General features: G+C 39.9%; 1 protein-coding gene across 1 annotated transcript in view; it reads right to left on the bottom strand.

Moving 5' to 3' along the window:
* Nucleotides 1–26,712, bottom strand: part of PPP1R3A (protein phosphatase 1 regulatory subunit 3A) — a 147,696-nt gene that overhangs the window by 5,023 nt on the left and 115,961 nt on the right. Inside the window, exons 2-3 of the mRNA XM_063927266.1 lie at nucleotides 26,377–26,429; nucleotides 26,162–26,283 (exon numbers count right to left, since the gene is read on the bottom strand). Coding sequence (XP_063783336.1) covers nucleotides 26,162–26,283; nucleotides 26,377–26,429 — 175 coding nt within the window. The remainder of the gene's footprint in view (nucleotides 1–26,161; nucleotides 26,284–26,376; nucleotides 26,430–26,712) is intronic.

The raw sequence follows: 26,712 nt of genomic DNA, 5'->3' as shown, positions 1-26,712 counted from the left end.
TACTTGGTACGTGTAGAAGTGCTGAAGCTCATGAGAGCTGTATGTGCCTGGGCTTGAAAGCTGAGGGAATTGAATGCACTTTTCTTAATTCATTATTAATGGTAGCAATATTTAAATTTTGCATTCATCTAAATATACATCAACAATGTATTTACAAAAAGTATATCTTTATTTATTTATACTTTAAGTGTTTTTTTAAATTTTATTTCATATTTGTCATATGAATATTTTCAATTTAACAAGGATGATACCATAATCACCTGTACTTATAACATATTATATTAGATGTGACTTGCATTGGACAACTGTACCTTGCTTTCTAAATTGGCAAAAGAAAATTGGAGTCACCTAGGTGGGTATATGAAATGGCATGTAGATTGCCAATATAATCACTTAATGTGTAGTGACTAATGGAACAGATTATACAGATATTTGCCAATTGTACTGAATAACTTGATAAAAAAAAAGTAATAGATGCACATCATAATTTCCTTAACAATTGGTGAATGCTTATTGGATTTTATTTGTGAAGCCCACTGGACTCCACAAACATCTTGTATTTTAACCTGTACACAAAGGTTGTCCCTCCAGGTCACAAGAGTGTGTGTCTACTCTCCAATTTCAGGAGATGCCTCAGCAATCTAGAAATGTGCCTAGATGAACACAGTCCTAACATTAGAAATGTGTTTCTCTACTTAAGTGCAAGTTGAAGTCACAAAGTGTTCTTCAAAAAATGGCCATGCATCCCTCCACACAGCAAGGGACAGCCCTAAAAATGTAACTTTTTACAGCTTTATCTAATATCAGTAATTGCCATCTGCAAAAGAAATAATGTTTCTACATTGAAAACTAGGTGCACGTCTGTGCCAATTCTGTACTACTGTAAGTAATGCCCCCACTACTTCCTTCTGCTCTTCTGCAAGCAACACTATGCTGATTCATGAAATCAAGGTGCATTTACAATGGTCACACTGGGACAAAGTAGATTTTACTCTGTGCCTTGGATATACAGATGTAGCCATGCTCATTCAGCCTGCGTCGCGGCTGCAGGATAACATGCATCGCACTGAGGAACGGGTGCGACATAGTACTACGGTTTGCATGCTGCTCACGTATTCCTATGGGCATGCATACCTAGATGCACGCACAAATCATAGTCACAGGCACACTTGCCGGATCTGTAATGCTCTGAAAATGGCAAGCTGCAGGCTAGATGAGTGTGGCTACATCTGTATTTTGGTTGTAAATGTACTCCACTGTTGGCCATCAATAGCTAAAATTATTTTCAGATCAGGTTTCTAAAAAACAGAATGTTTGTTTGTTGGTTGGTTACACACATTGTGATGTTGGGCCAAATTTGTGGAGCATGTGTATTACAGTTGTGAATTCATTTTGTATAAATGGCAGGAAATTGAGCATCAAGAATAAAACTGATTGGATTTTTTAGAACAATTCTAAATTTAAAATGAAATTTATTAGTGCAAATCATAAAATAGTTGATCTTACAAAATGCATAAAATAGTAATAGAAATATAAATAATTTATTAGTGCAAATCATAAAATAGTTGATCTTACAAAATGCATAAAATAGTAATAGAAATATAAATGGCATAAATGTTATTTTAAATACTATATTAACCCATGTAATCTAAGTAATTACATTTTTGGTGACCTCTTCAGGGAAGAATTTTTAATTTTCAAGATATATAATTGAAATATTTTTTTCATTTATTTTACAGAAAAGATAATACATTTCAAGTAAAGAAAAGAATTGTTTAAGATATTGACCAATTTAGTTATAAATATATATTTAAAAATCAAAAAGTTTTGCAATTAAAAATAACCATTAAATGAATGTAGACATATCTGCCAGTATCCCTGAAGAGATATGTTCACCATTACAAATTGCATCTCTTTTGATCAGAGGCCAGAAAAAAAAATATTTTTTATAATATTCTTACTATTATCCTGTGGTATTACATCACAGTACAGAAATTATTTGTATTACTGTTTATTGGCCCATCTGAGTTTACAGTCTGAATTCCCTGTAACAGAAGCAAACACATCAGTGGCAAATTTGCCAGTTAAGAGGTTCAAACATTGTTAACTACTCTTGACCGTATAACTCAGAGTTGGAGTGTGCTTGCCATTTTATGTGCCCCCTCTTCCCTACCCATAAGGAGAAATACCACAGAACTGACCAGCCAGGGACTGATTTTCAGCATTGCAGTGAACCCCATGCTGTGGTAGCCCTACACAGTGGAACCTCCCAAATCAGTGTAGCTTCCAGGTTTGATGAAACATTTGGAGATTCAAATGGACATTTTCACTTTTTAATAACCATAAGTTAATTAATTAATTAATTTAATTTCCCATTGCACTTTTAGTGGGAATTATGTATCATTAAAATAATTGTCCTGGACCATTCTGTTACATTTAACCAATGTCTTTCTAATTATCAAATCAGTCACTATTTTTTTCACTGGCTCTATCACTAATCCACTTCCTTTATCAGTGAAAGTCATAAATGGCTGTGCCTTAGGTCATCATCTCTTCTTTATCTATATCAATTATCTAGGAACCTAATGAGCTCTTCTTAATTTCAGTACTATGTATAGGCAGGTGAAACTCACATTTTCTATCTTCTCTGGATCGTTTGCCCTTTGTGTTGGCCTAGTACACTATCTGTCATTGTACTATTCATATTCAATGGTGTCTTGTACCACAAACTCTATTAATTGTGAAAAAAATATCCTCATCAGCAAACAGTAGCTGACATCTCTATTTCAGTTAATAGTATCACTAGAATAAACCCTACCTGCTGCCTATGTCTTATCCTTGACCCAAAACTGTAATTTGCACCTAACTTTCAATTTGGATCCCCATAGCTTCTGGCAGGACACTGTCTGCATATGTGACACATTATCATATAGTTTCCCTGTAGATTATGCTTTCAACCAGGGATCACTTATCACCTTTTTCCTTGTTGTCTTGTTTTTTATTGTTTATTCATGACTTTAATACACTGTGGAGAATACTGTTGCTATAATAAAATAAATGTTCCTGATCTCCACCAGCATACTTGTTTTAAGTCTATTTTTCCATGCCTCATTACTACTTTTTTCTACCCTTGTCCAGTTTATGTTTATCACATGTTGTAAATTTCCATCTTCATCTGGATATCTTTGAATATGTCATGAGATTAAATGTTTATTCATAACTCTGAAGATGCCTATCATGTCTTAGTATTGCTCATCACATTAATCCTCAAAGTCCTACTTAACTGGTACTTAAATGTCATATCAGTTGCACTTTAATAATAACTTTGTAATGTTTTGCATCATGATTTCATAATATGGAGGATAGAGATTCAAACGTTTAATTAGTATCTGAATGGCCAACAAGAGCCAAATAGCCCATTATTTAATTTGTTTGAATCATTTTGAGGCAGTACATGAATTTCTCAATAAGTTTGTAATTCTCTATAAAGTAATGGATAGTCAATACAATTAACTTGATATTCAGGTATACCAATAAGACAAAGACTTTCATGTATGTATATATATATATATATATATATATAAAATAGACAACACGGTATGGCACTCCCAATGTATACAGATGTAGTTTGCTCCGGTGCCCTGCGTCAGTCACAGCTGAGAGATACAATGTGATTTTATATATATATATATATATATATATATATACAAACGACTTTTGGCAGCACTCCCAGGTACAAATAACTCAGTCCCGGTGCCCTCCTAGACCCGCAGAGCCACGGGTCAATACAACAGTCCACTGTAGGCGGTAACCTGAGGATGAAGAATAAACTTCGAAACGTTGTTGCTGCAACCTGCTGTTTTGTACCTTTTGTGACCAGTGTGCCGCCTACAGTGGACTGTTATATATATATATATATATATATATATATATACCTAATATATATATATACACTTTTTTATCTTCTCTTTTTATTTTTCATAAAGATAACTATAGTAAACTTTAGGCGATCATATCAAATATTACCACTGAATATACCAATATGTAATACTGTGACTGTACTATTATCTATTTTCAATAGAACAACAACATATTATGCAATTTTATACATTGAGGTAATCATGGTACAAACAAACTTCATAAAATAACATTAATCTATAAATATAATAAATAAAATAACAGTATCAAACTTATGCACCTATGACTCCCTTTGCTTTTGTCCTTCTATATTTCAGTCTATATTTCAGTCTTGCTACATCTGTTTCCTTCTCATGTGTCCTGGTTTATCTGATTGTGGTCTTTACCTGGCAATACTTTATGTTCAAATCTATATATATAAATGCGAAAGCCCTGCCTCACTCCCTGACTGAATGACTCATCACTAATTCTCTTACTTCCCGATATCTTCTGAAGATTACAGTTAACATAGGTATTCTGCAGGTGGGAAATAGGAAAACTATGTAATTAGAATTTTAAAAATCCTCCCCTAAGGGGATGAAAAGGGTGTTAACATAATGACGTCATTACCGATGCATGGCTTGCTTTGCGGGAACAATAATGTCCAAATGGACAATCAGATCAATATTTGGATTGCACCTCCAGTGTGTACAATTTAAAAAACTACAAAAATGTGAAAGCCCTCACTCACTCACTGACTGACTCATCACTAATTCTCTCACTACCCGGTATGTTAGGAAGATGACATTTAACATAGGTATTCTGCGGGTTGTAAGTAGGAAAACTACATAATTAGAATTTTAATAAACCTCCCCTAAGGAGATGAAAAGGGAGTTGACATAATGACTTCATTTCTGATGCAGGGCTTGCATTGCATGAACAATAACGCCCAAATGGACAATTGGATCACAATTTGGATTGCAATTTCAGTGTGTAGAATTTACAACAACTACAAAAATGGCCCTGTCACTTTTTACCATATCTGCTATTGGTGCTTCTCGGGTAACGCCAAGAGCCATGGATTAATATTTACTTACAATAGGACTTCTAAAATTTACAGCTCCATAGATTTACCAAATTTTTAATGCTCATTTATATTTACAACAGTGAAAATCAGGAACTCCCGTGTGAAGAACGGGTAGATTAGCTAGTAACGGTATATAAGAAGCCACCTTCATAGCACATGATATTATAAGAGGCATCCCATGCAAGACGATAGTACAGAGACATGTTTTAAGAACAATGCACTGTATACTACAATTATAAAATGTTATTTTAGTTTTTAGAAATGTTAAATGTTTCTACATTTAATGTGTTAACATTAAATTATCAAAATGTGTATTTATAATGAAGCAATTGATAATTTAAAATGTATATTAAAATGATGATAGTATCGTTAAACATATACATATGCTGTTTGCAGTATTTCTAATGGTTAAAAATAATTGATTCATGTTCTAAAAAAGATTTTGATTATTTCAATAACTGTACAATTAATCATAAATCTATAAATGTTTGGTAAAAGTTTTTCAAAGACAACATGGCTGCCCTTGTACATGACTGTCTATATATATATATATATATATATATATATTATTTATAGTTTTTCTTTTTGTTTCACGATCTGTTTTTGTCTATTTTCAAATAACTGTAAGGTTGTATATGTCAATGGAGAGACATATGTCTGGCAATGGCTTGCTTGAATCTAGCTAAGCACAAATAATTTAATGTTTTGGTAGAAACAGATGAACTGTGAAATGTTGAAATTAAAATTGATTACAGTTATACTTTTAACTGCATAACAATATGGACTTTCCAGCTTTTTCCAGTCTGTTGACTTTATTTTATGAAGTTTAGTAAATTCTTTAAAAAAAATCATCATTTTTCTTTAGCTAATGTTAATTTTCTGTATAGAAGCAGTTAATTCTGTCATTCCAATGGAAAATCTACTATAATTTCTGTCTTTTTCCTCACATGTCAGAACCATCTCAACTTTATGCATATGTAGTGTATATTGATAGCTTTTTTTCAAATCAATTAAAAAAGGCTGAATATCCCCATACTTCTCTATGCAATTTTTATGTGGAAGCCCACTACAACTTATCTTGCTAGTATGTTTTCTGGAAACTCTCAGCTAACTATAAATAGCAAACTATCACTCAAAGAACAGTGAGAGTGTTAATGTATCTGCAAATTCTGTTTTAATGACCTTCTGCCAACTAGTACTCAAATGCATTTGAGCTTTTCAGTGATGCCAACTGTCAGGATTTAACAGTGAAATGCCTGTGTTTTTTTATATTCATAACTGACATTTGCATGATCTCGGTAATTATATGCAAATCTTACAATTTCTTATTTTTCTAACATAAGGTTCATGCTACTTGTCAACTGCTCAGCTGTCTAGTGAGCTAATGCCTGTGGGTTTCAACCATGCTGGATGGCTGTATTTCAAGGTCTTATATTGCTTCATTGTTTAAGTCATTAAAGTGTTCGAAGAACAAATCTAAATTGCAAATATCTAAAGGATCTACCTCTAGAAAATCAAATAAGATGGTCAAATTTTGCTTTACCACCATAACTGAACAATTTACAGTACAGAAAATACATTGATAACTTATTTTAGCAAAGTGTTGTGACTGTGCATGATAACCATTTATGGTAAATCATACTACTGGGCTAAGTCATCCATACTTAAACATGATTGAAAAAAATGCATGTTCTAATTAAATATGAAATATACCTGGTATGCATCATTTACAGCTTTGCTTATTTCTGTTAAAATTATCCACAATGTGAAAATATTAATTTGGCAAGACATACTCCAATGGAGGACAGCGAGTCATTCCACAATGTACCTCATTCATTAATTGTAATTAATTTGTTTTGACAATGAAATAAGGCACATTTAACTAAAGATCCTTCCATTTAGTGATAATGCATTTTCAAAATTCTTTATCTTTTCCTAGTTTCCTATTAAAGAAATGAGTGGATAAAGTCATAACATGAGTTTGGTGTTAGTCTGAGTTTAATTTTAGTTTGTTGTTGTTGTTTCAAGTAGTAAATCATATATAGGGAAATACAACTAGTATTATGTAGTCATTATATAATCTTTTAAGGCTACACCAATTAATCTTAAATTTACACTCTTGTACTTTGTATGAGGGACCTGTGAAGCTTTTATAATGTTGTAATGATGATGATCATGATAATAACACTTGCAGGTGGCATCAAAGTTGTCCTAACCCTATTGTAATCTTCAAGAAAGATGAGCAAAAACAATCCATTCATTTTAAAATTATGTAGAAGAATCAGTGCATGGGAATTTATGGGAATTGTAAGTAGTCAAGATGTCCTAACTTATTTACAGTTTTACATGATGTGCTCAGTTTTAAGAACAGAAGTTACTCTTCCAAAGAACAAAATGACTTGACAATATATGGAGTTCAAAATCAAATTATATTACAGTCATATCTTCAGCTCTGTGGATATTTTCTTACACAGTTGCGCCATTATTATCGTATAATAATTGTATAGTAAATAAATATTGTATTAAACATTAACTGATGCATGCATCTTAAAAAATTTTTTGTCCTTAATAAGTAGAACAAGAGTGCAGATTGGTGGCACAGCTGTTAGCATTGCTATCTCAGAGTAATGGTTTGTGAGTTTCAATCCCAACTAAGCTCTGTGTTGAGTTTCTTTGTCCTTGCCATGTTTGTGTGGGTTTCTTGTGGCTACTTAGGTTTCCTCCTGCTCTCCAAAAGCATACTGGGAGGTTAATTTGCTGCAGCCTACAAATATTTGTACATGTTTGCATGTGTGCGTATATATGCATATGCTTATTTTTATGCAATTTATACTATAATCTCCAACTGTTCAGAAACTGCTGAAAATGATGAATATTGTCTGTGCTGTGTAATTGGTGGCAATATACAAATAGATGGTAACAACAAATACATGGTAATAATAATTTATATTGTTAAAACAATAGAGTAGTGAAAATAATGTACTGATAACTCTAAGCAGTGAGGTTATTTTCAAAGAGCAGGTTAGTAATTTGCTTTTTAAACCTTTAAACATGGTATTTTGGACCATGACATGGGGGTAAATTTACTAAGATTCGTATTTTCCCGTTTCAGGTCAAAGTTCAATCACGAATGACATCGAAAGTGTAAAACTGCAACTTTTTGAATTTGTTACGATGGATTTACTAAGCTGTCGTATTCGGGTTTTTCTTTTCTTCCGATGTCGATGTCATTCGTGTTTTTTTTGTGTTTTTTACGGCAGTGATTAGCAAAACACTGCCGACTTTTTTACAATTAATCTCGGCCGGATCTGTGTGATCCGTGCTGGGGTTCTATTTTTTTTTTTTTTAAATTAAACACTGTAAAATTTAAAAAAAAAATTGCGTGGGGTCCCCCCTCCTAAGCATAACCAGCCTCGGGCTCTTTGAGCCGATCCTGGTTGCCGAAATATGGGGAAAAAAATGACAGGGGTTCCCCCATATTTAAGCAACCAGCATCGGGCTCTGCGCCTGGTCCTGGTTCCAAAAATACGGGGGACAAAAAGAGTAGGGGTCCCCCGTATTTTTAAAACCAGCACCGGGCTCCACTAGCTGGACAGATAATGCCACAGCCGGGGGTCACTTTTATATAGTGCCCTGCGGCCGTGGCATCAAAAATCCATCTAGTCACCCCTGGCCGGGGTACCCTGGGGGAGTGGGGACCCCTTCAATCAAGGGGTCCCCCCCCCAGCCACCCAAGGGCCAGGGGTGAAGCCCGAGGCTGTCCCCCCCCCCATCCAATGGGCTGCGGATGGGGAGGCTGATAGCCTTTGATGTAAAAGAAAAGATATTGTTTTTAGTAGCAGTACTACAAGGCCCAGCAAGCCTCCCCCGCATGCTGGTACTTGGAGAACCACAAGTACCAGCATGCGACGGAAAAACGGGCCCGCTGGTACCTGTAGTACTACTACTAAAAAAATACCCAAAAAAAGACAAGACACACACACCGTGAAAGTATAATTTTATTACATACATACACACATACATACATACATACTTACCTTAAGGTCGGTCCTCTTCTCCAGTAGAATCCAAGGCGTACCTGTTGAAGAAATTATACTCACGAGATCCAGGGGTCCAGGCTCCTCGGGAAATCCAGGGGTAATCCACGTACTTGAAAAAAATAACAAAACGGTGTCCCGACCACGAACTGAAAGGGGACCCATGTTTGCACATGGGTCACCTTTCCACGAATGCCAGAAACCCACTTTGACTTCTGTCTAAGTGGGTTTCTTCAGCCAATCAGGGAGCGCTACGTTGTAGCACTCTCCTGATCAGCTGTGTGCTCCTGTCCTCACTGACAGGCAGCACACGGCAGTGTTACAATGTAGCGCCTATGCGCTACATTGTAACCAATGATGGGAACTTTCTGCCCTGCGGTTGACCTAAAGTGACGTCACCGCTGAGCAGAAAGTTCCCAGCATTGGTTACAATGTAGCGCATAGGCGCTACATTGTAACACTGCCGTGTGCTGCCTGTCAGTGAGGACAGGAGCACACAGCTGATCAGGAGAGTGCTACAACGTGGCGCTCCCTGATTGGCTGAAGAAACCCACTTAGACAGAAGTCAAAGTGGGTTTCTGGCATTCGTGGAAAGGTGACCCATGTGCAAACATGGGTCCCCTTTCAGTTCGTGGTCGGGACACCGTTTTGTTATTTTTTTCAAGTACGTGGATTACCCCTGGATTTCCCGAGGAGCCTGGACCCCTGGATCTCGTGAGTATAATTTCTTCAACAGGTACCCCTTGGATTCTACTGGAGAAGAGGACCGACCTGCGTGGGAACTTAAGGTAAGTATGTATGTATGTGTGTATGTATGTAATAAAATTATACTTTCACGGTGTGTGTGTCTTGTCTTTTTTTGGGTATTTTTTTAGTAGTAGTACTACAGGTACCAGCGGGCCCGTTTTTCCGTCGCATGCTGGTACTTGTGGTTCTCCAAGTACCAGCATGCGGGGGAGGCTTGCTGGGCCTTGTAGTACTGCTACTAAAAACAATATCTTTTCTTTTACAACAAAGGCTATCAGCCTCCCCATCCGCAGCCCATTGGATGGGGGGGGGGACAGCCTCGGGCTTCACCCCTGGCCCTTGGGTGGCTGGGGGGGGGACCCCTTGATTGAAGGGGTCCCCACTCCCCCAGGGTACCCCGGCCAGGAGTGACTAGTTGGATTTTTGATGCCACGGCCGCAGGGCACTATATAAAAGTGACCCCCGGCTGTGGCATTATCTGTCCAGCTAGTGGAGCCCGGTGCTGGTTTTAAAAATACGGGGGACCCCTACTCTTTTTGTCCCCCGTATTTTTGGGACCAGGACCAGGCGCAGAGCCCGATGCTGGTTGCTTAAATATGGGGGAACCCCTGTCATTTTTTTTCCCATATTTCTGCAACCAGGATCGGCTCAAAGAGCCCGAGGCTGGTTATGCTTAGGAGGGGGGACCCCACGCAATTTTTTTTGAAAAAATAAGCACTTTCCCACCCCTTCCCACTGATATACATGCACGGATCTCATGGATCCGTGCATGCCTATCCAATCACGAATAAAAAAAAAAGGTCTGTTTTTTTTTAGCACTTTTTTACGAGTTGTAATTTTTCACGGCAGTGTTTGTTTTTTTTTTGCTTTGCACTTCTTAGTAAATGACCGAGATTCATACTTAAACAGCCGCGTTTTGACCGATGGTGTATTCATTCGTAATTTTTTACTTGGACTTGCAAAAAATTACGAATGCCCGCATCTCTGCCGTGATTAGTGTTTAGTAAATTACCGAGATGACACTTTGATGAAAAAACGGCATCTCGGTCAAAATCGGGAGCTTAGTAAATTTCCCCCATGGTATAAGAAATGTGAATAGAGACTAATTAAAGTTCTCAGGTCATGGTAAAACTAAGACGATCTCCCATCATTATACTTTCTTTTGTGATGTCTTAGACCAGTGATGGCTAACCTTGACACTCCAGCTGTTGTTGAACTACACATCCCAGCATGCCCTGCATCAGTTTTAGCATGGCCAAATAGCAAAACTGATGCAGGGCATGCTGGGATGTGTAGTTCAACATTGGCATCTCCGCATGTAGGCTCCCTCCTCCTCAATAGCCAGCTACGCAGTTAGGGCTGGAGCACTAGAGAGAGTCTAAAGCACTTGTGCAGGTCTTCAGAAAAATGGCCACCACACCATTTTCCCAGATACCTGCACAAGCGCTGTTGTTTCAGGCACTGTGCCAGAGTCTCTCTAGTGCTCAGAGCACTATCTGCACTGCCTGCTACGGAGGAGGAGGGGGCCCACATGCGGAGACTGCACACGGGTCCCCTCCTCCATAGATATGCCCCTGCCCTAACATTGGAAATTATACTTATAAAACTTATTTGAATCTTGTCGCATTATACCTGCTAGCTCATACAAATAATTGTTTTTGAAAATCTATCACAGAACATATATCAGTCCTTATCATAGTTTTTTTATTGTGGGTTCCTCTCGGGCTCATAAATGTCCTCATTGTTAGGAAGACAACACTGATCTCTGTCATTGGTTGTGGTCATGCCCTTTGGTTAGAGCCTTCCAGCTTCAGGTCTGAAAATTTGCTCTGAAGCACCTAGTTACCTTCTTACCTCTTGATTCAGCTTGGGCCATATTGGGAATATTGCCACAGGACAAATATTAACTAACTGTTGTTGCAAACTATTTCTGTCATTAACTGCAGCTGCAAAAAAACATACTGCAGTTTTAACCAGGGATGTCCCCTTTTTCTCTTTTTAAAGAAAAAATGTTTTACTTATTCTGGGTAGATTGGCTGGAGGCTTCCTGGCCAAAGAGTCTAAAGTTGCTAAGGTCTCTACAGTTTCGGAGAGCTTCATATCAATGCTTTCAAAACAAACATGACTTGCTTACCCAATGTTTTTCTTCCATCTCATGGTACTTAATGACACTAGTAGATAATGTCCCCCTCTATCCCATAATGGGATACTCTTTTAGTTTGCAGAGTGTCCTCTTAGATAATAAGACTTAAATCTTAAATATGGATTACATTTATAATTTTTGTAACCGTGTTACTGTCATTGTAAAACCTTTAACTTTCTATTGCACTGTATACTAGAATCAATAATTTTTTTTTTAAATGTAAATAGAAAAATATATATATAAAGCAAATAGCATACAACTGGGGAAATACTGTACACATTATAATTATAATATTAAATAGTATTTTCTTTACTGTTAAAAAATACAGTTTTATACTATGTAACATCTGAGTTCTAGTTTCTAATGCATATTAAAATATCTAGGATAAAAAAGTTTATTGATTTGGTAACATTTATTATTTACTTATAATGATCTTCCTCTTAAATAAGATGATTAGCATTGACTAAAGCCCAGTACTCACGGGCCGATCAAGGAGAGATGCGTGCTGAGCGAACCGCTCAGCACACATCTCTCCTGCCACTCAGCACAGCGCGATCTGTGCTGAGCGTGCGGGGGGAGACGGGGGGGCCGCTCACTTCACCCAGCGGGTGAAGTGAGCGACCCGCTAGATTGGCCTGCATGCAGGCCAATCTAGCAGCGGCGATAGCGATGTGCGGGGCCGCGCATCGCTATCGCCGATGGGGCTACACACGGAGCGATCCTGCCGATATTCTAAGCAATCTAGTCAGATTGCTTAGAATATCGCTCCGTGAGTACCCCCCTTTAGTTTTGTAGGTGTCACTGCTGATACCATCTATATAGAAATTTGCACAAGATTCTAATCCATGATGGGCAGTATGTATGCTCATAAGTGATGGCCTGTATCACATACTGGTCATTGCTTGGTTGTACTGTACATACAGTATATTTGTTAGCGCTGCCCAGTGTACAATATAAAGTCCATAATAATTAATACAATATCTGCACAATAAGTGCATTTGTTCTAGCAATGTGACAAACTATACTCCCTCTCTCAACCCATGACTTCTCAGGCCACTATTTTAATAGCAGCAAAGTTCAGGATATTTCTGTAGAGACCACTTTCCCTTTATTGATGCCTGGGTGAAGTGATCTGGAGCTGTCTTAACAACTGCTATTTACAGATTTAGTGACCACAGCTGCTGGACTGACAGCCATGGCCAGTGCCATGCAGTAAGTAGGCTCTACAATGCAGGGAGGCGCTGAGCTTGAGGGACACCACTGCCTTCTCCATTTGCTGGGTGCCCACTGAGATTTTGTTACCAGTGGACACCTGTTGGTTATGCAGCTGGAGGATGAAGCTCACTCCTGAGCTCCACCTTCTTGCTCCCACAGTGTGTGTAGGATGTCTCTCCAATAATGCCAATCATGAGGAGCTGTCAGATGGCCCCGAGTGCAGGAGTGGGGCTTCAGGTGAGTACAGTGCTGTGTCTGTGTGGCATAATGTGTAAGCGGCACGACTGTGAGCATTATATGTAGAGTCACTACTACTGTGGGCATTGTGTGTAGGGGGTACTGCTACTGTGGGAATTACATGTATAAGGAAAATACTACTGTGGACATTAAGGATAAGGGGCACTACTACTGTGGGTATTCTGTGTTTTAGTGGACATTATGTGAATAAGGGGCACTACTACTGTGGACATTTTGTGTATAAGGGGCACTACTGCAGGTATTATATGTATTAGGGGTACTAATGTGGGAATTGTGTATAAGGGATACTGTGTGACATAACATGTATAAAAAGGTACTACTGTGTAATGTAATGTAAATAATGGGCAGTTCCTTGTGATGTAATGTAAATGAGGGGCACTACTGTGTGATGTAATGTGAATAATTGACACTACTATGTGGTGTAATGTGAATCAGGGGCATTATGTGCAGTTTTAATGTGAATAAGATTGTGCTAATTTGAACTGGGGGTACTGATATGTGGTCACACCACTTCCTTGTGACACCACACCCCTTTTGTGACACACACCTTTGGCACACACTATCCCTTTGTAAAGTGTTGGAGGGATGGTGCAAATTTACAAATTTATAGTTTGTGGGGGGGGGGGGGGGGGCACAAAACGCTCTAGCATTTGCCCTGCTGACAGCCAATAGGAGAGCTCAGAATGGTGGTTTTGACCACTCAGTGGCATTTTCTCTAGAAATTTGGACAGTGAGGCTGACTTAGGTAACAGTGAGAAGGTATATAAGAAATAGAAAGGCAAACCTGCAGTGTCTACCAATAATTACATTATGTATTTAATATGAATAAAGATAAACATTTTCAGTGGAAGCCTCTGAGGTGCATTAATTATCTACAGTAATTCAACTTATTGTGACAGACTGCTGACTCTGCATGTCTAGTTTGGGACACATTCAAGGCATTTTTGAGGGATTTCTGATTTCTAGGGTTGCACAGCTCAAGGTCATCAATGGACAATGGCTTACAGGATGGAGTGGCTCATTGTACACAAGCAATGGACAGATTTTCTGTGTGTGTTTGCATGTGTGCGTGTAAATGCCTATGCTTATTTTTATGCAATTTATATGATAATCTCCAATTGTTCACACTGCTGAAAATTATGAATATTGTCTGTGCTGTGTAATTGCACATTGTCCTATTTTTCCAATGGCAGATTGTACTGGTATATGTATGGTGTATTTGGCTAGGGCAGAGATTTCTCCTATCACTGTGTACAAATTGCAAGATGATGCCAGATTGACTACGCCCTCTGTGGCTGCTGCATGTTATGCCCATTTTGTAGAGGTATACCATTCTATGGCCCATTACTCTTCCTCAGCACTGACCTACTCATTAGAACAATTTATTCATCTCCCAATACACTTGAAGTAGAGAATGCTAAAAAAGTCTTTTCCTGCTTCTACATTTTCTGTGTCTCCAGTCCGCTTGCTTTTCTCTATGTTGCCTGGCCATAGGTCTATCACTCTGGCTTACTCCTCTTTGTTGTCACATCAAGGTACTGATGAGCTGTGCAATTATAGATCTTACTGGGATGTGGACTTGGGTGTTTTGTCTGATCATGAATAGAACATTTTAATGGGTTCTTCCAGGGCTACCACGGCATATGTTGGGCAGTACGTATGGTGTAATGGTTAGCATTACTGCCTCACAGCACTGAGGTCATTGGTTCAATTCCCACCATGGACCTAACTGTGTGGAGTTTTTATATTCTCCCCGTACTTGCGTGGGTTTCCTCCGGGTACTCTGGTTTCCTCCCACAATCCAAAAATATACTGGTAGGTTAAATGGCTCCCAACAAAAATTAACCCTACAGTGAATGTGTCTGTGTGTACATGTGATAGGAAATATAGATTGTAAGCTCCACTGGGGCAGGGACTGATGTGAATGGGCAAATATACTCTGTAAAGCGCTGGTAGTAATAATAATAATAATAATAATAATAATAATAATATGTCAGATTTCAACAAATCCAGCTTTATATCTTACACAGGGTCTCCTGGACCCCGGTTTGCCTCTTTATTGTCTCGGGTTCCATGTGTACAGAATACAGGTGTTTAATTGCCCCTTCTAGATCCTTGTTTGTGCCTCTTTGGTCTCTGTCTTGAGGACTCCTCCCTTCCCACTTACAACTGTAAGTGAATAATATTTTAATTCTGGCACAGGTTTGTATTACTGGGCTATGGCTGGCTCCCACTCTTCCTTCTTTTCCACCTATAGGTATCCCTGGCTAATGTCACTGTATTCCATGAACATTTCATGTATCACAAAAGAAAATATAATTTGAAGTTTTATAACATTTGGAATCTTTGGCAAGAATCTAGGTATCCTTTTGAACCCCCTTCTCCAGATCATTTCTATTTTAGCCTTGACTCTGCATGTAGTGCCTCAACCAGTCTTTATAATCACTGATACTGATTTGTACTTCATATGTTAACCACTTTTATGTTGTATGCTGTATATGCCTTATCTATACATCTCGTGGATACTCAATACTGCCTTGCAATTCATTTGCTGTCGTTTAAATTTGGTACACTTATGGTCCTATAGTATGTATTCCACGAACCTATACTACAATGTGCATTTTTTTTTATGGAACTATATGTTGTTTGCACTGCTTCTGCTATGTATGGGTTTTTTTGGACTTCTATTTCTACATATTTTTGTTTTTATGTTGATTTATTATGTTATTGAAAACTCTCAGGAAAAATACCTGATTGAAACAAATGTGGCAAGCTGCTAGAAAGTCAAATTAACTGGTAAGTTTCTGCAGTTACAAATGTCAGTCAGCTTTAATCTATTAATAAAAAAATAATTGTATTCAAAGTCTGTCACATTTGGAGGTACTTTTTAATTGCATTTTGATTACTAGGATTGGATCTGCATTTTATATTGGCAAGATGGAACTTCATTGTATTTTTTATGACTCTTTGCAATAGCATCCTTATATACATTTGGTTGACTGAGTAAGACAAGCCAACAACTGTGTGGCTTTACCTTTTTTGTTTTCCTATATACATCCCAAAATTATCTTAGTTCCAAACTCCTAAATTAAAATTTTCTGAGCATACCATTGAAAAAGGAAAATGTACCTTCTACACAATCATTCAAAATTTGGGATAAATTAGCTGAAAAATTAAATTTCTCATACGTCCTAGAGGATGCTGGGGTCCACTTCAGTACCATGGGGTATAGACGGTTCCGCAGGAGCCATGGGCACTTTAAGACTTTTCAAGGGTGTGAACTGGCTCCTCCCTCTATGCCCCTCCTCCAGACCTCAGTTTTAGAAATGTGCCCAGGCAGACTGGATGCACTCCAGAGGAGCTCTACTGAGTTTCTCTGAAAAGACTTATGTTAGGTTTTTTATTTTCAGGGAGAACTGCTGGCAACAGTCTCCCTGCTTCATGGGACTGAGGGGGCAGAAGTAGGAACCAACTTCCTAAAAAGTTTCATGGCTCTGCTTCTGGCTGACAGGACACCATTAGCTCGTGAAGGGAACTGAACGCTAGCCGTGGCTAGATGCTCACTCCCACAGCACGTCGTCACCCCCCTCACAGAGCCACAAGTCAGAAGACAGGTGAGTGTTAGAAGAAAGGATCTTCAATCAAAGTGACGGCTAAAGGTACCGCGCGGCTGGTGGGAGCACAGCGCGCCATGTTGCCCACACATACACAGGCACTGCAGGGTGCAGGGCGGGGGGGGGGGCACCCTGGGCAGCATGAAACCTATGGAAACTGGCATAAATAAGGGGCATAAGTTAGTGAGGCACAGTCCTACCCCGCCAGTATAAGAAAAAAAACTCATAAAAGCTGAGGAGAAACATGCCATTGAAGAGTGGAGCTTCCTCCTCAGTCAGCCAGCACACTGCTCAGTGCCATTTTCTCTCTTCCAGACTGCAGAGAAGAACGCTAGTCCTCCACTGCTGAACAAGTATCAGGGTGCAAAACAGGGGGGGGCACAGTGAATTTGGTGCTATATAATTGTGTGATTAACGTTATAAAAGTGCTGCATATTAGTGGGCATTTTGTGTTCACAGACATTGTGTTACTGGCACTGGGTTGTGAACTGGCAAATCCTATCTGTGTCCCTCTGACAGATTTTACTGTGGGTCTGTCCCCTATAAGCCCGGAGTGTCTGTGGTGTGGTTGTGCACGTGTGTGACATGTCTGAGGCAGGGAGCTCTTCCTCTGTGGGAGCCATGTTAGGGACACAGAGTTGTAATATGACACAAGAGCCTGATTGGGTGAAAGGTTACATGATAGTCTGAATCATATCAGTGATAGGTTGGACTGAATCTCATGCAGAAAACTGAAAATAATCTGTTGAAGATGTGATTTGTAATAGTTCTGCCTTTCATCTACAGGGACCCCTCTGGGTCACATACAAATTTGCACAAGTAGTACAAACATATACCGACATGGATTCCTGTGTCGACACTAGTGATTCCAGGGGAATAGGTCCTAAGTTAGCAAAAAGCATTTAAAACATGTTTTAGCTATAAAGGTGGTGTTAGAAGTTACGAAGCCCCCTCTTTTACCACAAGGAGAGGGTTTACTTTAGTAAAGAAGTAATGTAATTTTCCCTCCACCTCAGGAGTTGAACAGTCTCTTGGAGTGAGTCTGATTTAACCTGAAAAGAAATTTCAGATTCCCAAAGGAATTCAGGCAGCTTACCTTTTTCCAAAAGGTGGGAGTCACCCCGCATTTTAGACAGGGCCCTGTCATAAAAGAGAAAAGGTGTTTATCCCTGCGCCTGGAATGGCTTCACTTAAGGAGCCGACAGGCGCAAGTGAGTGAGGTGATCTATTGATGTGGCCAATGGGACACTACTCAGGCCTGTCTGTGCGTGGGTGAGTAGTGCTATTGAGAAGTGGTCAGAAAACTTGTCATTAGACATTGACACAATAGATGGAGACGAGATACTCCTAACGTTAGGGCATATCAAAGACGCTGCTGCATACGTACTAGAAACCATTAAATATATTGGTCTCTTGGGATCAAGAACCGCTACCATGGCAGTATCGGCTCAGAGGGCGTTCTGGATTCGCCAGTGGAATGCTGATGCAGATTCCAAAAGAAATATGGAGGCTCTCCCGTATAAAGGTGAGGCCTTGTTTGGTGATGGGCTGGATGCGTTACTCACGGCGGCTACCGCAGGTAAGTCGACATTCTTGCCTTATGCTCCTACACTGGCGAAAAAGACACATCACTCTCACATGCAGTCCTTTCAGCCCAACAAATACAAAAAGGCCAAAGGTGCCCCCTTTTTTGCAGGTAGGGTAAGGGCAAAAGGAAAGAAATCCGCAGCGTTTCCCGCATCACAGGAGCAGAAGTCCACCCCTGTTTCTGCCAAATCTGCAGCATGACGCTGGGGCTCCCTTGCGGGAGTCCGCTCGGGTAGAAGCACGTCTGAAACATTTCAGTTAAATCTGGATTTAATCTGGCCTGGACCCATGGGTCTTACAAATAGTGTCCCATGGGTACAAACTAGAGTTTCAAGACGTCCCCCATGCCGATTTTTTAAAATCGACCTTGCCAGCTTCTCTTCCAGAAAGAGAGACAGTAACAACGGCAATTCAAAAATTATGTCAGGATCAGGTCATTGTCCTGGTACCCTTGTCACAGCAAGGAAAAGGTTTTTATTCAAGCCTCTTCATAGTTCCGAAGCCGGACGGCTCGGTCAGACCGATTTTAACCTGAAAAATCTGAATCTCTACCTGAAAAGGTTCAAGTTCCAGGTGGAATCCCTGAAGGTAGTGATTTCCAGTCTGGACTTCATGGTGTCAGTAGACATAAAGGATGCTTACTTGAAGGTTTCCATTTATCCTCCTCACCAAGCTTATCTGAGATTCGCAGTACAGGATTGCCATTACCACTTCCAGACATTGCCGTTCGGACTATCCACGGCACCGAGGGTATTCACCAAGGTGATGGCGGAGATGATGGTCCTCCTTCATCAAAAAGGAGTTAAAATATTTTCTTATCTGGACAATCTCCTGGGAACAGTTGGTGCAGAACATCGCACTCTCCCTGTCAATACTCCAACAACACGGTTGGATCATGAATTTTACAAAGTCGCAGTTGGAACCGGTGACAAGATTGTCCTTTTTAGGGATGATTCTGGACACAGAAGTACGGAGAGCATTTCTTCCAGTGGAAAAGGCTCTGGAAATCCAGAAAATGGTCAAACAAATATTGAAACCAACAAGCATGTTGATCCATCAATGCATTCGGTTGTTGGGGAAAATGGTAGTGGCCTACGAGGCTATACAGTTTGGCTGATTTCATGCCAGAGTATTCCAGTGGGACCTGTTGGACAAGTGGTCTGGATCCCACCTACACATGCACCGGAATAATCCTGTCCCCAAAAGCCAGGATTTCGCTCCTGTGGTGGCTACACAGTTCTCACCTATTAGAGGGACGCAGGTTTGGGATTCACGACTGGGTCCTAATAACCAAGGATGCAAGTCTCCGAGGCTGGGGAGCTGTCACACAGGGGGAAAGCTTCCAAGGAAAATAGTCAAGTCAGGAAGCCTGCCTTCACATAAACATTCTGGAATTGAGAGCCATTTACAACGGCCTTCTACAAGCGGTACATCTTCTTCAAGATCATCCTGTGCAGATCCAGTCGGACAATATAACAGCAGTCACGTACATAAACAGGCAAGGCGGAATGAAAAGCAGAGCGGCAATGGCAGAGGTGACAAGGATTCTCCTTTGGGCAGAAAAACATGTAAGAGCTCTGTCAGCAATTTTCATTCCGGGAGTGGACAACCGGGAAGCAGACTTCCTCAGCAGACACGATCTCTATCCAGGAGAGTGGGGCCTCCACCAAGAAGTCTTCGCAGAGGTGACAAGTCTTTGGGGAGTTTCCTCAAGTAGACATGATGGCATCTCGTTGAAACAAGAAGCTTCAGAGATATTGTTCCAGGTCGAGAGACCCTCAAGCAATAGCAGTGGATGCACTGGTGACCCAGTGTGTGTTTCGGTCGGTATATGTCTTCCCTCCACTTCCACTGATTTCAAAAAGTTCTCAAAATATTAAGAAGAACAAGAGTTCGAGCAATCTTCATTGCCCCAGACTGGCCAAGGAGGGCTTGGTATCCAGATCTTCAGGAGTTGCTCATAGAAGATCCTCGGCCTCTTCCTCCTCGAGAGGACCTACTACAGCAGGGGCCGTGTGTGTATCAAGACTTACCACGGCTACGTTTGGCGGCATGACTGTTGAGTGCCGGATCCTAGCCCAAAAGGGTATTCCCAAGGAAGTCATCCCCACTCTTATTCAGGCCAGGAAAGGAGTAACGTCTAAACATTACCATCGTATTTGGAGAAAATATTTCTCTTGGTGTGAATCCAAGAAGGCTCCTACGGAAGAGTTTGAGTTGGGACGTTTTCTCCATTTTCTGCAGGCTGCTGTGGATGCGGGCCTTAGATTGGGGTCAATCAAGGTCCAGATTTCGGCCTTATCAGTTTTCTTTCAAAAACAATTGGCCTCCTTTCCAGAGGTTCAGACATTTGTGAAAGGGGTTCTGCACATCCAGCCTCCATTTGTGCCTCCAGTGGCACCATGGGACCTTAATGTGGTGTTGCAGATCCTTCAATCAGATTGGTTTGAACCTCTGCAGGAGATAGAATTGAAGTTTCTCACTTGGAAAGTGGTGATGCTTTTGGCCTTGGCATCCGCAAGGCGGGTGTCTGTGTTGGGGGGCCTTGTCTCACAAGAGCCCTTACCTGATCTTCCATGAAGATAGGGCAGAGTTAAGAATTCATCAACAATTTCTTCCAAAGGTGGTTTCATCCTTCCACATAAACCAACCTATTGTGGTGCCAGTAGCTACTGACACTTTCACTGAGTCACAGTCTCTAGATGTGGTTAGAGCTTTGAAGATTTATGTCGCAAGAACAGCTCGGTTATGGAAAACAGATGCTCTGTTTGTCCTGTATGCTTCCAACAAGATTGGGCGTCCTGCTTCTAAGCAGACTATTGAACGCTAGATCAGAGGGACAATTCAGCACGCTCATTCTATGGCAGGCTTTCCGGAACCGAAGTCGGTGAAGGCCCATTCTACTAGGAAAGTGGGCTCATCCTGGGCGGCTGCCCAGGGAGTCTCGGCTTTACAACTTTGCCGAGCAGCTACATGGTCAGGGTCAAGCACATTTGCTAAATTTTATAAGTTTGACACTTTGGCCGATGAGGACCTCAAGTTTGGTCAATCGGTGCTGCAGGGTCATCCGCACTCTCCCACCCAAACTGGAGCTTTGGTATAACCCCATGGTACTGAAGTGGACCCCAGCATCCTCTAGGACGTATGAGAAAATAGGATTTTAATACCTACCAGTAAATCCTTTTCTCCTAGTCCGTAGAGGATGCTGGGCACCCGACCCAGTGTGTACTTTACCTGCAGTTTGTTCTTTACAGTTACATAATTTGTGTTTCATTTGTTTTCAGCATGTTGCTGTAAATGGTTCATGCCTGTTGGCGTGTGTCATGTTGAATGCCATGTTGTGCGGCATGGTTGAGGTGTGAGCTGGTATGAATCTCACCATTAGTATAAAAGTAAATCCTTTCCTCAAAATGTTCGTCTCCCTGGGCACAGTTCCTATAACTGAGGTCTGGAGGAGGGGCATAGAGGGAGGAGCCAGTTCACACCCTTGAAAAGTCTTAAAGTGCCCATGGCTCCTGCGGAACCGTCTATACCCCATGGTACTGAAGTGGACCCCAGCATCCTCTACGGACTAGGAGAAAAGGATTTACCGGTAGGTATTAAAATCCTATTATTTCATTGCTCACTCTTTCACACATTACTTTGAGGTCGTTATCTAAACTTATACCTAACTTGAGCCTTATGAAGTGGGTCACCTGTGGTGTGAAAACATTTGGCGATTTGTTAAATGGTTTATTGTTGTTACCTTTCTCCACGTTACAACATAAATTTTGAAACCCTGACACAGAATTACTATGTTATTTCCAAGTTCACCATTGGTGGAAAAATATACCTAAGCCACTTAGTTCTACTAATTCTCTGACACCTTCAATTTTAGCACGTATCTCTCAATCCAAATCCAAGGGTGACATCTCTTTTTGGTGTAAGAATCTTATAGATTTAGCTCCTATCCCTGAATATAAAGTTCAAAGAAGGTGGGAAGAGGATTTGGGAATAGCATTGTCTGGGGCACAATGAGTAAAACTTTTGCCTCTTCCTTTAAAATCTCCGGATGTTTGAACCACACTGAGATGCATGTAAAACCAGGGCCAGCAACAGAAATCTTGGGGCCCGGTACAGTGATTTCTCTGGGGCCCCCTCAGATATGCGCAATGGAATTTGCTGTACTATATGCGAAACTGTTAAATAAATATATATTTATTTATTAATTTATCTATACACATATATAAATATGTATATCTCTCCTACCTCCCACACACCCCACAGTCTGTCTCTCTCCAATGACTCCATGCTGCATTCCCAGCTCCCCCACTCCATCCCAAAGACCTGTATCCTCTCACCAAGCCACTCTTACCCCGGGGAGACTCACCTGTGCTGTACTCCCCAGTATTCAGACCTGAACACCGAACAGCTGGTACCATGCAGGCCTCACGCCGCACCAGAAGAGGCCGGCGCAGGGCACAGGAATCCTGGCCAGAGGAGCTGCTGCCATGTCCTATAACTGCCTGCAACAGAACTGGTACCAGAAGAGTGAGCACACACTCTTACATAGTTAAATAGTTAGTGAGGTTGAAAAGAGGCAAAATGCCCATCGGGTTCAACCTGTAGTCTGTGTTAAGATGTGCATATTATAATGCACCTGCTGAAGTAAGTTTAGTACCAATTGACAACTATAATTCTTACCACTCCCAGATATTTAATGTCAATATGTAAAATGCTATAGCCCTGGATACTTTTTAAAGTTAGAAATTTGTCCAATCTGTTTTTAAATGCATTTACAGAGTCCGCCATTATTACCTTCTCCGGCAGGGAGTTCCAAATCTTTATTGCCCTTACCGTGAAGATCCCTTTCCTATGTTGTGTACGGAATTTTCTCTCCTCTAGCCTCAGCGAGTGCCCACGTGTCCTATACAGAGTTCTTTTAATAAACTAATCCCCTGCCAACTTCTTGTAATAACCCTTTACATATCTGAAGATATTAATAATGTCTCCTCTTAGATGCCTCTTTTCTAGTGTATACATATTTAACCTAGCAAGCCTTTCCTCGTACTCCAGTGTCTCTAACCTTTTAATGAATTTAGTAGCTTGCCTTTGAACTCTTTTTCGAGTTCCCCGATATCTTTTTTATAATATGGTGCCCAAAATTAAACACAATGTTCCAGGTGTGGATGTACCAATGATTTGTACAGCGGTAGGATTACATCCTCGTTCCATGTCTCAATGCCCCGTTTTTATGCATGCAAGCACTTTACTTGCCTTCTTTGCTGCATTTTGACACTGTGTACTGTTGTTAAGCCTATTATGTATGAGCACCCCCAAATATTTTTCCACTACTGTTACCCCTATATTTTCCCCATTAAGAGTGTAGGATGCAAGTTTGTGTTTTGTCTCAAAATGCATAACTTTGCATTTTTCTATATTGAACCTCATTCCCCATTTATACGCCCAGATTTCAAGTTTAAGTAAGTCATTCTGTAGAGACACCACATCGCTTTCTGAATTAATTAACTTACACATTTTAGTATCATCTGCAAAGATTGACACTGTGCTTTCCAGGCCTATTCCTAGATCATTGCTAAATATATTGAACAGTAGCGGGCCACCTAGTCACTGTGTGCAAGTGGCTCCTGTCAGTCTGAGGATGCGCCCACACCACCTACAGCCCTATTTGGACTAGACAACTCACATCCCTGCTGGGCACTAAGTGGTCTTGTGGACCCTCTAATCCTTGGGGCCCGGTACAGGTGTCCCCTTTGACCCCCCCCCCTCCCCTGTCACTGGCCCTGGGTAAAACTGCTTCATAGATTGTATCTAACGCCATATAGGCTACATACTATTTTGCCCACTTGTTCTAAATACTACTGTTGCCAATGCGGTGAGATAGGCCACATCTTTCATGTATTCTGGTCATGTGTGGTTCTTGGTCAATTCTGGCTAGATGTTTTTAAATTAATTAATAATGTGTTGCATTTGACGCTCTCTCCCTCCCCCTCCATAGCATTATTAAATTTATTTCCTGACAATGTCCTCGGACAAATTCTTATAGCAGCAAGAGCCGCATTAGCGCAATTATGGAAGCAACCGACTCCTCCTTCTTTACTAAAGGTCATACACAAAATCCAGTTTCATTTCACTATGGAGATGGTATACTCGGCCTTGTCTCCATTGGTACTTTGGTCACCTTAGCACGATTTTGTTACGGAAGGAGATGGGGCTCAGTACTTCCCCAATGCTTCCCAATCTGATCCTATGCCATTTAGCCTTAACGAGAGAGTGTCTAACTCTTCCTAAACTGTTTGTAGTCTCCATTTGTTTGTATTTGTTGTTTGCATTCTGATATCACTGTATGTACAGCTCATTGTGAATGTATGTTAACTCTGTACGCACTAATGGAATATTGTATACTTGTTCTTATGCTTGTACCCCCCCTTTTTTTAATTTCCTACTTCTTTTCCCTTCTTTTTTCTGTACCCTTTTGACAAACGTATTTCCTTATTTTTTTCCAATAAAAACTAACGATGATGAGAAAAAGGAAAATGTAGGTAGTTTTTAAGGGCCTATGCTTTTAAATATAACCTAGAGTACTGTAATCAGTGCCAGTATGTTTTGTTTATCAATGTTAAACGTTGTGCTTCTAACGGAAGTCTCCACAGAATTCTCTACAGATGATTTGATGTGCTCATTTAACTAATTAGCAATGACGCTTCCAGGTATTACTTTTCAGAACAGTGAAATCCATTCAGACTGAGGGTGGAAAGCTACACAGATAACAATTGCTGCCCCACTGTATAATTATTACAGAAATGTATCCAAAGGTATACAGAATAATAATAAATGGATCAACAGTTCAATGTTTTTATTCCAGCAAATAATTTTTAGTTTGTCAGGAAATATTATACAGTATGTGTGTGTTTGTACGGCCCTTCTTAGGTGGCAATTTCACCTTCTACAAGAACAATGCATCCTGCATTCAGAACAGATCAGCCATTCAAACCTTAAGTACAGGCTGTTGGCGATTCTATACTGCATGAGGTTAGGAGTGGGAGGATATGGCTTCCCACTATAATCAACCTTTATACAGTATGTGCTGTTCCTGAAATTCTTAATAAAGTCTCTTTCTAGAGTATTTTCTACTTTTTACATTAGAAAATAAAATGTTAGTTTTCCTTTAAATTCTAATTCTGTAATACTGAAAACAGCAAAACAGATTAAAAATAAACGTCAATTAACAGAGAATTGAACAAAAATATGAGCGGAATCGAAAAACACAATTATCCCTAAAGTGAACAATAGATCCATTCCCTATTAAACATGATAAATAGGAAGAATATATTTAAACGTGCGTATTGTAACCCACACAATAAAGCCACTGCTTTGTAAAGATGTAAAAAGAATCCACAAAATGAAATAACAATGGAATACCTTTTCAACAAAGGAAGGAATGCAGCAAAAAGTACTATCTTTATCTTCTGAAAACTACATGTACTGTATATGAAAGAAAAGTAAATTATCCCCATTTGTTAAAATTAAAAGACGAACACTGACAGATGCAATATCCCCCCCAAGAAAGACTTACAAACAATTCCAGATCATTTTCCTCCTCATTGTTCTTTTTTTCACTTTTATGTGCTTTCTCTTTTTCATTGTTGTCTTCAGCAAATGCATCATATGAACAAATTATTGTAGGAATATATCTTTCTGAAAAAATAAAAAATATAAAGAAGTTATAAGCACAAATATTTTAACATTATTTACATGGGCAAGAGTTATTTAAAATTGTTTCTATATTACCTGTTGCTGTAGAGCTTTCTGCTTCATATACATCCAAATCTTCCTCTTCTTTACTATTAAAGGAAAGTTATGCAACTGTTAAAACTATTATAATAGTGAGAATGATATAAACTACTAATAAAAATAAAATATGGACCTGCTTTTAATGTACTCTAGTCCCATTATTTATTTTTAATTTCCAGAAAAAATAAAAGTACAATAGCAAAACTGAGACCAGATGAATATTTTCTTGCCATTGTAGAAAATTGCTGTATGCCTTACAGAGGGGATGCAGTTAAAATGCCGGCTTTCAGGATCCTGACGTTCAGGATACAGACTCTGGAATCCTAACAGCCA

This window comes from Pseudophryne corroboree, chromosome 6 (assembly GCF_028390025.1).
Source record: "Pseudophryne corroboree isolate aPseCor3 chromosome 6, aPseCor3.hap2, whole genome shotgun sequence".
In the NCBI taxonomy this organism is placed as follows: domain Eukaryota; kingdom Metazoa; phylum Chordata; class Amphibia; order Anura; family Myobatrachidae; genus Pseudophryne; species Pseudophryne corroboree.
This window is presented reverse-complemented; position numbering and strand designations above follow the sequence as displayed.